This window comes from Triplophysa dalaica, chromosome 4, assembly GCF_015846415.1.
Source record: "Triplophysa dalaica isolate WHDGS20190420 chromosome 4, ASM1584641v1, whole genome shotgun sequence".
Lineage (NCBI taxonomy): Eukaryota > Metazoa > Chordata > Actinopteri > Cypriniformes > Nemacheilidae > Triplophysa > Triplophysa dalaica.
Window position 1 is genome coordinate 18,982,444 of NC_079545.1, and position 15,059 is coordinate 18,997,502.

Below are 15,059 nucleotides of genomic sequence, written 5' to 3' on the forward strand. Positions count from 1 at the left end.
ATTAATTCATGTCCAAATACCAAGCGAACCCTTATACGATCATTTAATAGACGAAACTGGTTTATGTAGCCTATCAAATAACTTATGTTTTTACATAAATCAGTTACTGATACATTTACATGTGTACTGTATAGCATCTACATTTGCTATTTAGTGTTACTTATATGGCAAAGGATTTTTTGTTTATTATTTTTTCCAAAAAAAAACGTTAATGAGAAATGAATAATATTCCTACACGTGTTTTTACAGTAGAATTGTCGATGGACTTTAGTTTAAAACAAAGAAAAAAGCCTTTTACTCATAAAAATAATCAATGGAAGCTTGTTTCCATCTATCACCCGTAGATAGCTCCGGAACAGGCGGCGTTCAAGTGCAATGGAGAAATTCAACGAGACCCCCGTTACCAAGGAAACAAGCATCTCCTACTCGAGAGATGCAACTCTTTTTTTCCAGACAAGAACTTGCAATTATTAAAAATGCCTTTATTTCCTTCAAGACAAACGGATAAACGCAGCCTTTTTCAAATGCAAATCGTCACTTATACAGATGTATGACAAATGAATGTGAATAATGAATAATGTATTCTGTTACATTTTGACGTTGCATTTAGATGACATCACTGCTTGAGGCTGGAAGAAATTCACTCATGGACACCGATTATAAATCTGTAACTTCAATCAGACATGTATGGAGTTTTCAAGGGCTTGGTAGTGTACAGGCTTGGAAGCGAAATAATACTGAAGATTTTGATTAATATTTTGATGAACTAACTGTGAATGGAATATTAACAATGAGCAAGTGCTTGCATGCTCTCAAAAGCAACCATCCCAAATAGGATTCACTAACACTTGCTTGTAATAAATAATTCAAACGATTAATCCAAATGAATAGGGTTTACAGTTTGCAAAAGATTATATGCAACAAAAAAATATATTTGCACATATAGCTTACATGTTGCATATTTGTTTACTTTAGTTTATTTATTTATAAAGCACATTTTAAAACAACGGAAGTTGTAACCAAAGTGCTGTACAGAGATATCAAAACAATAATTAAAAGAAAATTAAAAGCAAAAATATCACACTGGATCAAAACCATAGAGTCATATGTGAAGATATATTCACCTTCAAATAAAATGTTTTTAGGGAAGATTTCAAAATGGAAACAGAAGGGGAAGATCTAATATTGAGAGGAAGACTGTTCCAAAGTGTCGGAGCAGCCATCGAGAAAGCCCAATATTAGTCACACACCCACAATCAATTGCAGAGAGAGATTAAAACATGACATCAGTTGAGTGTTGGCACAAACAACAGCTGGGAAGGAAATGCACCGTATATATAAAATACCCATCACTCTCTTTAAATAGTCCTTTTTTTCCCTCAACATAATAGGCTAAAGGCACTCATTATAGAAATGGGAATCATTAGACATCAATACATTCATAACATTGCACAGTGCAAGACGTGCAAATGTGAATAAGGGGAGATGACAGCAGAACTGCTACTTAGATGATCCAGGCTCTCAATAAATGATACCAGCAGAGTTAGTCAAAAACTGGGTCTCAGCTCTCAAAGTGTCAGTTTGGATCATGCAGTGGTAAAGCACTATATAGTATTTGCTGCAGTGGTGTTTAATTTCACTGATATGCATACAATATCCAACAAAAAAATACAAACAAAAATCATGAATACTGTATATACTAAAAGCATCATGAATCTCTGTGATATCACTGATTTTTCATGCATATTTAATTGTCTAGATTGTAATAATCCCTGGAGTTGAAGTGTGATTTATAAATATACTGTAGTTTTCACCATGTTTAGCAATTTTCACTGGGGATAGGCTTTATCATTCTTTGAAAACATAATTTAAACCATGCTTCATCATGCAAAAAATGTCTGTTTAATTATTCTTATCTCTGCCTAATGAAAAGGCTTTGCTCATAATTATCCAGGACAACAAAAACAGTCACAGCCTTGTAATGGTGCTCTTAGCGCAGAAGGAAATAGAATTTAGCTTGGTGCTTTTATCACTTCTGACAAGCACCCATTTCTCTTAAAGAGAACTAACTAAAAAAATGTAAGCACCATTGAGGAAAAAAAGCACATTGTAACATGCTGGCAACATTTAAAACCATATGCATTTTTTAAGATAGCACCATTAGCAACAAATTAGACAATAGCTTGGGTATTAGCTGTGTATTCATTCTGAGAATGAGGTTCATGTGGTTCCTATTTTGTGAAAGAAGAAAGTTCAAAGTATGCCACAAAATAGTGTGGGTTTAACATAAAAATTTTACTTTGCTCATTCAGAATTTGATTTGACTAAACCTACTTATTCTTTAATATTATCATGCATTTCTTTCCTATGCTCCTGAATGATTGTTGTGCCCATGCAGGAAGAGCTAGGAGATGCAATGCTGGGTGGCAGGGAAATGGCTCCACCTTATGGTGTCGCACAAGACCCTCTTTCTTTTTATCTGATGGAACAACTGAAATAAAATGGAATAATAGAAGCAAGAGTATTTTACATTATTTATGATTTTTTTAATCAAAGCTAATTGAAGAGAGTGGCTTCATTAATCTCTCTTCGCACCATTTATGTGGACAGTGAATTTGGGGTGGTACCTGGATTTCAATGTCCACCTTTTTTATCTGGTAAGCTTTTTTTGCTCAGAACGGAGTTCACAACCACACACACTGTGTAAGAGGTGTTAACTGAATACTATTTTCTTCTCGATAAGTTCTGCCAGCAGCTCTTTTATATCAAGCTGCCCTTCGAAAACAATGAATGAATCCGATATTAATAAGCAGCATCTCAGCAGTAATTAATACCTCTCAACAGACTAATTACACACCACATTATTAACAAAAGAGCTCAGTAAAATGCACAGACTGGTTTGTTTGCATCTACAGTCGAGAGATGAAGATCAAGAGATGAGGCAAAGGTTATACTGGTTAATTCAGAGACATGTTTGCCTTCTCTGTATCCAACGCTGTTGGAGTTTATAGTCAGATATTGTATTCCACAGTCTGACTAGTTATGGTGTATGTTAAATTGGGATGTTTCTTTTAGATAATATGAGGAGGACTAAGACTCAAAGTCTCATCATCTAAGTTTTTAACATCCCCCTTTTACATTAAAATGTTTAGCTTTGACTGAAAAGGTTTACACAGGCTTTAACATCTGAACTACTGGATGCTTGCAGTAAGCAATGGTTCAATTGTATCAATATCACTGCATAGAAAAGAAAGATTTGCTTAAAAGGACTAGTTGTTACAATCCCACTATTTCAGCACAGTTGAATTGCCCAATAGGACATTTCCCACGCCTTATGCAGGGGGAAGCAGACAAAAATATGAATAGAGGAAAGGAGGTCTGAGGGTTGCACTGGTTGGGTAGGAATCCTCTGTGTTTGGGCATAAATTATTATAGAACATCTGTGGCAGGCTGGATCCTGTCCATACCAAACATGCATATTTGTTGGTGAGGGCCACACATCATGTGTAGCTCTTATGATAAAACTTAACCCGTTTGTTCCATACTCCACAGCCTACTCCAAGTGATTTTGTGCCATTCAATGACTCTATCCAACGGCCTTGCCGGGCTTGAGAGGCCGCTCTGTCGCATCTACTTGCTTCCTCTTGATGCCGAATCTCCTCCTGCAGGTGACACTGTTCCTTTGGTGTCACTTTTCGCCACGTGGGTGTGGTTGATGTCAAACCAAGTCCCCCTCTGCCATGTTGCACTTGTGCCACGATGTCCTTGTGTCTGAGGCTGCCTTTGTGTCTCCTAGTGCTGTTGTTGGGTTCCATTTCCTTCCTGTCGCTACTGTTGGAACAGCATCTCTTCCACAGGGATCACAGGATTCTTTGAGCCTCATCTCTAACCTTGTTTTGATGCATATACTGTATATTCCTCCACATGGCTCGAAATGGGAAGAGAGAGAGCTCTGTTCCCGTACAGCCCTATGTTGCTGAGGCATCTTGGTAGCCCAAGCCATTTCCTTGTGTACTCACCAATCTCTCCAGGTTATTGGCGTGAGACACTGTGAGCTCACACATTGAAGTTGGCAACGTCAGGCATGGCAAGAAGCCAAATAGGAGGCACCAGAATTTCAGTTCCCAGGAAGAGCAGTATTATTGATTTTCGTGAGTCCACTGTCTGTCTCTTGCCTGAGTAGTTCCACCTGTTCGGCGTCTTTAAGGTCTGCGGTGTACCACCGTCCAAGGCTTTACATGGGCTTTTCCGTGAATGTTGGTATGGGCTCACTCTTTATACAGAGCCTGTCATTGGTAAGCCTATCCTTGACAATAGAAATGCTGCAGGATTTGCTTGGTTTGACCTCCATTTGTGCCCAATAATGTTCTCCTGGAGCTTATCTAGCAGCCGCTTTGTACGTTTGACCTGATTTTGCCAAGTGGTTGATGGCCACAGGTCAACATTGTGTTGTCCTAAGGACAACAACCACTGCAAAAACAGGAGAGCCGCTTACATGGTTTGGTTGTTGTGATGGTTGTCATGTCATCCATGTATCCCCTGATTGGAGGTAGGTGCAACCCACTTTTCAAACGCTCTCCTCCAACCACCCAACACGATGCACAGATTATTATTTCCATTGCCATTGTGAAAGCCACTGGTGAAATTGTGAAACCAGCCATTATGCCAACCTCCATCTGTTGCCACCCGGTGGTACTATCATGTGTGGTAATACAACATTGGAGATCCTGAAAATATGCCTTAATCAGCTTTGTTATCTGATCTGGAACGTGGATGAGCTTTGTAAAATGTTTACTTTAATAACTATTGGGCGCAAACCAGATAGTTTACCTTTATCTTAATGTTCTTTTTTTTATCTTTGAAAACAAACACTTATTTTTTGTTTTAATTAAATTAATTAATTCAGTTTAAACCGTATACGTAAAATAAATTGTATATAAATGTGGATGTTTTAAATTACACGAATAAATGTTATTATTAACTGGGAACTAACCGTTTATAATGTTTTACTTCTAACATACCTTTCAGTACTCTGACTACATAAACATGTTTGTCCTTTATAGCTCCGCGCATGCGCATGCCCCGTGCATTTCTGTCACGCTGAAGCAGCTGCTACATGCTTAGCTAGCACACCACTTCACATCTTGCTGCCACTCATGCAGTGATCTTGTGACAGCGAGGCTGAAGAGTCGGTCAGTATTCTCTTTCTCATACAACACAATCTTAATATCCCACATTTCTTGGATGAACGCGTAGCAGGATCATCACGGATATTCAGTTTTTCATCTGCGCAAACAGCTCAGCTGTGTAAAAGGTCGCGAGATTCCCAAGATGGCGACTGTATGAAGTTCACACTTCGTACGGTAATAAAAAATAAACGCATTTGGAGACATCTAATGCACGTTTATTGCGATACAGTTGTTTAAGAGTACTTCCGGTTATAGTTAAAACAGATGCCAAAAGATGTCATTGTCGTGAACCGAACATACAGCCCTCGTTAGTGAGCAGTGTGTGCAGTGATTAATGCGTTTCTGTCACGTAGTACGGGACGTCTTAATAAAATGCTTCAGTTATGCACTAAAGATTAACTTACGTGAACGTTGAGGGAAGCTACGAAACAACCTTTCTAAGTTATATAAGTTAAACACTCACGGTATACTGATAGGTATTGTTTTCAATAAGTAATTCATTTTAGCTTATTGTTTATTAGTTGTAAGTTACATATGTAATGTTCGCCATAGTTATTTTTTGACGTGTTTTAAGCTTTCTTGTAGCTCAGTTGATGCTTGAGAATGGCGCTAGCAACGAAAATGTCATGGGTTTGACATTTTCACATACTCTGATACAAATGTATATTATAATAGTAAAAGTATAAAAAATATAAAAGTCGCATAGCATAAAAACGTCTGCCAAATGCGTAAACGTAAGACACAACCAATGGGTTTAACTTGCAAGTTTGTTAGCAGTCTCAATATTGACTGTCACTTTTCTTACTAGTTCATGCAGAAGCACCCCATGCTGACACCACAGGACATTGGTTTACGCTGTGACAAAGGCATCAGTCCTGCCCACTGTCCTGCACAGCTATGGCCAAAGAGCAGCCGAACGCATTCGACCTTCTCCCTCTTTTGGGGTCCACCGACTTGCAGGAGCTGGAGCAAGTTAAAACCCTGTTGCAGGAGACTCTCGGCACAGGTCAGGGTCAAATCGATACGTTTTTTGAAACAGTATTTATTAAAAGGGTGTTTTCTGTTTGCACTTTCACCGCTTTTATACTGCAATTAATTGATGTATATCAATATACAAGTCTTTAAATCACTGTTTTTTTCACTGGTAGATAAAGGTGCAATGTTGCTGAATAGCCTTGTGGATTTTTTCCTGGAAACAAATTCATCTCAAGCTGTGGATATCCTGTCTTCTGTCAGGGAGCCCCTTGATAAGGTATGTGCAGCCAATGCTGGGTTTAGGGGATGAGTTGTTGGGTTAAGTTGTGCTATTTATGGTCCCTCATTTTAGGAGGTGAGCTGTGTCATATAAGGAGATCGAAAATCTGTTTATTATGAGAAAGATTTACATTTCCAGTTACAATATGAGAATAAATTACATTTATTACAAATCATGATTTCATTCAAAGTCTCATTGTTCTGTGTAATATTTGCATAAAACATCCAGCAAAACGATTACTGTTATGATTGTCTATATTTTACTGACGTGAAACAATTTCAAGCAATTTGTAATAGTATGTCATAATTCAGTATATGGACACGTGACAAAAATAAAACACCTGCCATAATCCACTTTTCCCTTCACTGTTGTTTACATAAGTGTTTTATGCCTTCATGGATTATTGAACATCTGTCAGGAATTGATGAATAACAACCTCATCTGCACGTGTTTATACGCAGCCTCTTTTAGATAAGATGAATGAATGCATGGGCAAGCAGAGCAGCCGTCTCTCCACCGTCACCCTCCTCGGCCATGTTGTCCGCAAGCAGCCACAATGGATCCACAAGATTGCACGCTTCCCTTTGTTTACTTCGTTGCTCAAATGCCTCAAGGTACCAAACTAAAGTCCGGTCGAGGATACACATTGTGAAACATGGTTAATGTCCTACGTAAGAAAGGTTGCTCTGTGTTTAGTTAATGAACATGAATGGCAACCAGATGTCCAATACAAAAAAAATCTGGAGAGTCTTTATGGTTTGTTTTATAAATAATTTCTTCTTGCAGGCTGATTCTGATGTAGTGGTTCTCATAACTGGCGTTCTGGTGTTGATTACTCTACTACCCATGATTCCTCAAACCAACAAACATCTTCTCTGTGAGTTCTTTGACATCTTTGGACGGCTTGCTGCTTGGAACCAACGGCACCCAGGTAGTCTGTCATACACATTTCTAAAACCTTTCTTTATCTTTATTTTAAAAACTGCTTCGTTATTAATCCTGACATGGAAGATTTCTCATTAGCTTTGACTAAACATACTGTCGGTGTCCTACAGGTCTTACTCAGGGAGTGTATGCAGTCCATCTGCATGCCAGTGTATACTCACTTTTCCACCGACTATACGGGATGTACCCGTGTAATTTTGTTTCCTACCTACGTGCACATTACAGCATGAAGGAGAATGTGGATACATTCGAAGAAGTAGTTAAGGTGAGTCAGTATCTGTTGTGTTAGACTGTGGTTACTTGCTATTTTAACACTCACTCTTTTATCCTCTTTTTCCTTTGTTAGCCAATGTTGGAGCATGTACGGATACATCCAGAGCTCATCACAGGAACCAAAGATTACGAGGTTGATCCGATAAGGTATGTACAAATAAACACTTTCAACTGGATCAGAGGTTATGTGTTTGTTCACACTTCACCTGTTTGTCGTTTTTTGTAGATGGAAGAGATTCGAGCCCCATGATATAGTGATTGAATGTGGCAAAGTTTCCCTCGATCCAAAGGAGGCATCCTGTGAAGAGGGCTATTCTTCTTTGTCTGATCACGTAGCACGTCGCCCTGTAGAACACAGCCGGTCATTTTCGGAGCTCATTATCCATGGTCAGCAGAATGTGTTTCTCGTGATCATTTTTCTTCTGTTATTAAAGGAATAGTTTACCTTCAACATGAACATTCTGTCATCGTTTACTCACCATTTTAAACCGATTTGATTTTCTTCTGCAGAAAAAAAAAGAAGATCATTTGACAAATGTTGGTAACAGAAAACTGTTGGTCCATACAATAAAAGTCAAGGGGGACCAACGGTTTTGGGTGCCTACATTTTTCAAAATATCTTCTTTTGTGTTTTGCAGAAGAGAGAATATCCGGGTGAGTAAATAATGTCAGAATTTTCATTTTGAAGGTGAACTATTCCTTTGATGCAATAATGCTAATGTTCTTTCCAGTGAGTCTTACCTACTTGTCTTCCAACAGAAATGACCTCTGTCACGCCAATGGCCGCTGTTAGTCAGTCTCTTTCTCTATCTCTTCCTTTTCAAACTGTTTCCCAGGAATCAGGTTCCATGACACACACACCCAACCAACAAGTAAGACATTCAGTGATTATCAGATTTTTCAGAATGTCTTTTACACTGTGCTACAATACAGTCTGTACAGAAGAACGCCTGACATCAAAATCACCATGTGACTACTATTAAAGGGGCAGTTCACCCAAAAATTAATAAATTCTATTATCATTTACTCGACCTCAGATTATTCCAAACCTGTTTAAATGTATTTGCCTTGTTGAACACAGAAAAAGATATTGGTAAGAATGCTTGTAACCAAACAGATCTAACCCCCCATTTACTGCCATGGGGGGTGAGATCTGTTTGGTTTCTGACATTCTTGCAAATATCTTTCTTTGTGTTGAGCAGAAAAAAGAAATGTATACACATTTGGAACAACCTGAGGATAAGTAGATGAGAGAATATTAATTTTTGGGTGAACTATCCCTTTAAAGTGTTTGAGCAGTTATACAATCCAATACTGAATGGATGTCTGCTTTATTTTCCAGGCGCAGAGTGATGAGAGAAACTCCTCAGGAAGAAAGGAGGGCATATGGAGTCCTTCCTCAATCTGTGGGATAACCACCCCGCCCAGCTCCAGAATGTCCCCTACTACCGTTTCAGAAATCTCGCATAGTGCCTCCCAACTCTCAGGACGAATCCTCAACACACCAGGTCAGCTTATATGCACAAGGAATAAAAAAACATCCTGTTTGTTGCTTTGATGCTTATGTGTGTGCATCAGATTTTGACTGGTTTTCTGTTTTAACAGTGGATGGAAAATGGTCCTTGTCTCCTTCAACCCCCTCAGGGTCATCTCCGCTACCATCATTCTCAGAGGAACTAGGGCAGGCCGCCCAAATCCCCAGCAGTACTCAGGCTAAGGTACATACAGTATAAAACTAGTACCTTTCGATTTACTAAACCCATTCTGAGAAATAATCTGTGCACAATCTCATGCAAATTATTTTCTGAACTGTTTAGGTAAATCCAACGCTCAAAGATCTGAAGAAAGTCATGCCTAGAAGTATAAACAACAACGGTGAGATTATCTGCTTATACTTAGCACATCTTCATTCTGTTGAGGATTTGACCTTCACTGCTCAGGCACGCTTGATCAATGTCTTTTGCTTTGGTTACTCTTTAGGAGGTGCTAGCGATGGCAAGAGTCCAGTGTCATTGGCGACCCTGTCCGACATTGTCAAGAAGACAGATCAGGAGAGAGAGGATGGTGAGAGTCGAGGCGTCATGCGTCCCACAGCGTTCAAGTATAGAAAACCATTTTCAGTAATGCTTTAGTGTTAAGTGACCTCTCATCTCATCGGCATCTCTAAAATTTTATTGTCCCAGTCGCTATCACAGAGGAGATTTTAAGCCTGACACATGGGAAACTGGATTTCGCGACAAGGCCCAGACTGGATTCTTCTTTTTCCGGCTCCTCGGACACCTTGCTCTCATCCCATCCAAGCAACGAACCAAATTTAGTCTCCACACCAGACAGGGGTGAAGCCACAACCAAAGGAGGAGATCAGCAACCTCCGTGGTCCCTGTGGCCTCCTTTCACCCCCATAGATAATGGAAAGGGTCCGAGTAAATGTTCTCTCTCCGATCTGATGAAAGAACCCATGCCCTACGAGCCGCTGTTTGACCTAGCCCTGCCTAAAGTGGCGTATTTGTTTTTGGAGACAAAGACCACAGAGGCCTTGAGGAAGGTGGAGGGAGAGAGGGAGCTACACCGAGAGATGGAGGGCGAGGATCTTTCTGCAACTTCACCGCTGGAGGTGTTGGACCGTGTTATTCAGCAGGGCCATGAGACGCATGACAAGTTGCTAAAGAGGTACGTGGATTTCTTAAGGATTACTGAACATGTTGTTTTAGAAAATTTGTGACACATATGTCGGTGTTTTACAGAACTCTGTTCTTTCAAAACCAATCGTCGGACCCAAACTCTGGAGGTAAACAGCATAGCAATAAAGGAAAAGGTATTTGATAATTTACTAATTCATTGGCTGTCCATGCTCAAGACAATTGTGTCCTTGAACCTTTCCTCGTCATAGCAACGGACAAAACCTTTCATCTCCAAATACTGTTTGTTTCGATTTCTTGTGTCATTCATCTTAATCCACATTAGTCATTTTCTCTCCTTCTGTTTTCTATGTTGTTACCTTACAAGTCATCATTTCTCAAAATCAATACAGATTTTATTTTTGCTCATGTCCTTTTGTAAGCGGTCAAATATGATCTCGGTAGTGTAAATTTAATTGACCGCAAAATACTGCTGATTTTGACTGCCATGTATTTTTTTTTGCAGTTCCTGTGTCTGTAGCATCTGATGAACTAGGGATGTTGCGCAGTCAGTTGCTGTTGCTCCATAACCAGCTGCTGTATGAGAGACATAAGAGAGAGCAGCATGCGCTCCGGAACCGCCGTCTTTTTGGCCGTATCGTCAACACGACTGCACTGGAAGAGCAGAACAACTCCATGGTAAGAATAGAAATGAAAAAGATTATCCATATACATAATATAGTGGTTTTCTAACGGTTTCTTGGCTGTTGGTGTGTGGTAGAAAACCCAACTCAAGCTTCAGGATGTTGAGATGCAGGCTGTACAGATGAGCCTGCAGGAGGAACAACGGCGCTCCAGGCTTTTGCGAGAGGACAGCGAGACTGTGGTGAACCAGCTGCAGGCGCAAATCCAGCAGCTGCAGATAGAACGCAATGACTATTACTCAAAGATGCTGGAACTGCAGGTGAGTGCAGAACTGTAGGGCATTTGTATGCACTTAAAATATGGTAATTTTGTTTTAGGTTACTGGTGATGGATCGTATATCCTATTTGTGTTAAATAATCTTGAGTAATGTTTTGCATGCCGTCAATTATAGAGTGACTTGCAAGAAAATCAGAAAAAGGTGGGAGAAATGGAGGCGGAGCTACAGAGAGCCAACAACAAAGTATGTAATATGGGACACCTGCTCAGCCAGCTGTCCATCAAGGTAAGACATGAAATCCCCTGCAGTATTTTGTAAATTTAGGCTCTACATTTGAAAGCAAATTTTACCCATGACATTAATGTATGTAGCGTTTCATTTGTGTGCTTGATTTGTCCAACCCAGCTCAACAAAAGTGAGAGTATGGAACAGCAGATGGGTTTTTTGAACAAACAGTTCCTGCTTTTGGGTGAGGCCAACAAGCTATGCATGGAAGAAATTGAGCGCTTGGGACCCGAAGCAAGCAAGGTAGGCAATGGTCCTTGAAAGAAAAAGTTTGACGACTTGTTATTAAATGTGCTGATGTCATTGCTTAAACCCAGCAGGTCTTTAGTTTCCCAAAGATTTTTAACATCACAGTTGGTGCTTTCACACAGTCTTTGCCAAAACATCAGTTCATGAAAAACCCTGAGAACATTTCCAGGAAAGTGAATTAGTGTGTGAAAAGTTCAAGGATGTGTTCAAGGTTACGAAAGTTCGACAGAGGTTTTTTTTTTTTAGGCATACACAATCTGTACCTGCAGAACTACACAGCCATATGTGTCTTACATATCAGCTGTCTATAAATTTCCCAGCCGAATATGTTGGTTACTTAAGTAGTACTCATCAGTACATTTAACAGTATATTTGAATCTATTCTACAGAATTTTGAATTTAATGTTCATCTGCTATATTGGTTTTAAAGGGCCGCTAATCCAGGGGTTTTATGCAATTTGAAAATAGACAGTGGTATCCCTAGGATGTCTCTGTAAAGTTTCAGCTGAAAATACACCACATATCTTTCATTACAATATGTTGAACAAGTCCATTTGTGGCTGCAATTGAAAACACACCGTTTTTGTGTGTGTCTCTTTAAATGCAAATGAGCTTCTGCTCCCTTCCCCGTATGCAAAATATGAGGTAGAGTCTTTGCATATGTCCTTTGGATGACATCAAGACGAGCAATATTGCGGAAAGTGCAATTACGTCTGTAATGCCCTGTCCAACCAAAACCATACACTAACTGCAATAAAAATCACCTTAATGCCTTTTCATAAATAGGAAATAAATGGAAAAGACAAAAACATAGATAGAACAACATATGCTGACCATTTTCAGTATGAAATGTTGGGCATTGATGGTACATGTTGTTTATGGCATAATATCCTCTTTGTTGCAACAATATATGTCTAATTAGATGATATCGATGGCTTGGTTTTATTTAATTTTAACTGGATTAAAGTTACATATGGATTATACATAAACTGTATTTTAAATAGATTATTTTACATAGATTATTATGGATTAAAATATATATTTTTAATGAAATATATATTGAAATAAATACAATCGAGTTTACATTTTTGCCATATCGCCCGGGACTTTCGATCGTCAATAACTCCGGGCTCGTCTGAAAGGTCCCCCCGGCCTCCTTTTATGTTCCATTTTATGTCAAACAACAGCACACATTTGTTGTTCCTTAGACATTTTTGTCGCTGGCTAGTGACTACATCTACTCTTGCCTGAAAATGGCTGACTGCATGTCTCTGACAGAAGGTGGAACTATGCACTCATAAGACGGAACCTGTGAACGGTCATGGGCAGGAGTAAACAATGTGACATCAGATTGTTAGTGGATAGTCAACAGCCTGTTTTGTGTCAGTGTTGTGGTTTAAATGAGATGACAAAAAGAAGAATAGATGGATTTGTATAATTACAGGGTGCTTCTGCGTACACGCTGGCGTCTAAATTTTCCTGGTAGATAAACATTTAAAAGTGCATTTTCTGGGATTGCAGCCCTTTAAATCTCATACCCAATGCAGAGCATTTCAAAGAGCTGAAATGAAGTTCACTTACTCTTTATTGGTACTTTGCATGGTTTTAGATCAATACAGATTTCTCATGTGATTGTTAGGAGCTGAAGATGCAGCAGGCGTCTTCACTGCGGGAGGTAGAGCATTTGAGGCAGAGCTCCCTCCAGCAGAGTCAGAGACTCGAGGCAGCCCAGCAGCGTATCACTGACCTGGAGACCCAAGTTACTAAGAAAGAGCAAGTCATCCGAGAGCAGAAGAAATTTCTGGAGAATGTCAAAAGTCAAGCCATGTATGAGACTGTCCATCCCTTTTAAGTCGTTTTGATAACACTACTTAATGATTATTTATGCAATATGATATACATACAGTAACTATCATTAGAGGTGTATAAAGACCTAACCTAAAGAAGCGTTATGTTTTTATTACCTTAGAATGAGCTATTACTACTACTATATTATGTTGAACTTTTAATAATAATTTTCAAGTTTAGTTGTATACAAACTTCATATTATATTTGCTAATGGCCTACTTATGTAGTTGGTACATAGGTTTGTGGGATGTGGATCATCAGGTTTATTCAGCCCTTTAAAAGCATCTGTGGCTTTATTTATTAGTTTAAATCTGATTTTTTTTGTAGGGAGCAGCTGCAGGCTTCAGAAAACAGATACTTTGTTCAAAAGCACATCACTCAGGCATTACAGTCAGAGCTGCTTGAGCTCTACAGTCAAATAGAGCTGAAGAACCTGCACACCTGTTCACCAGTAGAGAGCACTTCTGAACCCAGCAGTTCCAACAACCAGAGGTGCGTTCCTTACTGTAATATTCTGCACAGGTTGCATTTCAAATGTAAATTCTGAAAAACAGTTCAGATGTTTCAAGACTCTTTATGGTTTGTTGAATTTCCGGCAGAAATTACATTCCTCTTGTGTTTCAGGTCAAATCGCAACAGTACCAGCCCATCTGCTTCAACTCGATCAGCTGACCCCTTGAAAAGAGAGGAAAACGCATACATGTGCTTCAATGGCGAACTGTCTGCCGTATCTTCTCATACGCCTCCCAGAGCGGCCATTAACGGCAGTCAGGAAGAAGATCTTTCCGCCCTCGCCCGCTCATTTTCCTCCCTTCCCTGCAACTCCCCGCTGGCAATTGGCTCTTGCCCCAGTACCGGAAGCTTTTTGGGTAAACGTGCCAGAGAGCTCTTCCGTAATAAGAGCGAGAGCCACTACGAAGAGGAGCCAGCTGCCCCCACCTGCTTCTCTCAGGATCCGAAACTAGTAGACCCTTCAGATAACGTTGAGCTTGAGGGGTCTAATGATCAGATTGACCTGCAGCCCATGGACAGACCCCGTGCGTATAACATTCAGCGGAGGAGACAGCATGATCTGCGAATAATGGATTACAATGAGACCCATCATGACCATTGATTGTACGCTGCTTAGGTGATCGTAGAAGAGGATAAATCCCAGTATTAGAGTGCACCACTCCAGGTCAGAGTGGTCTGTGAAGTTTTAGTTCATTTTAAAAAGTCTTTTGTATTACAGAGAAGCCAAAAAATAAGAAAAAAAATTGACTGGGTTGAACTCATCCAGCCTCAGTGGCACACATATCTCCTGTCTAAATGTCATTGAGTTAACAATGAATTCATCGTAATTCAGTAGTTTTTTTTAATTGACATTCACTGTTCTGTCGTGGTGGTGATATGGTGTGGCAATTGGATGTTGTGCAGTCCCCACTGTACTTTCCAGCCAACGTATTGCCTTTATTTTTGTTTTCTTCTTCTTCAA

At 39.6% G+C, this 15,059-nt stretch overlaps 1 protein-coding gene across 2 annotated transcripts; it reads left to right on the plus strand.

The window, feature by feature from the left end:
* Positions 1 to 5,092: 5,092 nt before the first annotated feature.
* Positions 5,093 to 15,054, plus strand: tsc1a (TSC complex subunit 1a). Of its 2 annotated transcripts, none has more exons than XM_056745588.1 (22): positions 5,093 to 5,192; positions 5,998 to 6,195; positions 6,338 to 6,441; positions 6,906 to 7,058; positions 7,231 to 7,375; positions 7,500 to 7,654; positions 7,736 to 7,809; positions 7,889 to 8,049; positions 8,422 to 8,534; positions 9,005 to 9,170; positions 9,268 to 9,380; positions 9,480 to 9,537; positions 9,643 to 9,726; positions 9,846 to 10,332; positions 10,407 to 10,477; positions 10,807 to 10,979; positions 11,062 to 11,244; positions 11,378 to 11,488; positions 11,609 to 11,731; positions 13,377 to 13,564; positions 13,913 to 14,077; positions 14,210 to 15,054. In XM_056745588.1, exons 2-22 carry the CDS (start codon positions 6,087 to 6,089, stop codon positions 14,697 to 14,699), a joined length of 3,426 nt encoding a protein of 1,141 aa, XP_056601566.1. In that variant the 5' UTR covers positions 5,093 to 5,192; positions 5,998 to 6,086; the 3' UTR covers positions 14,700 to 15,054. The 2 variants fall into 2 exon arrangements, with proteins under 2 accessions (XP_056601566.1, XP_056601567.1); XM_056745589.1 differs by having other exon boundaries at positions 10,407 to 10,450.
* Positions 15,055 to 15,059: the final 5 nt, after the last annotated feature.

Coding starts and splice junctions, on each gene's coding strand:
- tsc1a (XM_056745588.1), top strand. CDS start 6,087: ATGGCCAAAGAGCAGCCGAACGCATTCGACCTTCTCCCTCTTTTGGGG. Junction 6,442..6,905: donor TCAGGGAGCCCCTTGATAAG/GTATGTGCAGCC, acceptor GTTTATACGCAG/CCTCTTTTAGATAAGATGAA. Junction 10,478..10,806: donor GCATAGCAATAAAGGAAAAG/GTATTTGATAAT, acceptor TTTTTTTTGCAG/TTCCTGTGTCTGTAGCATCT.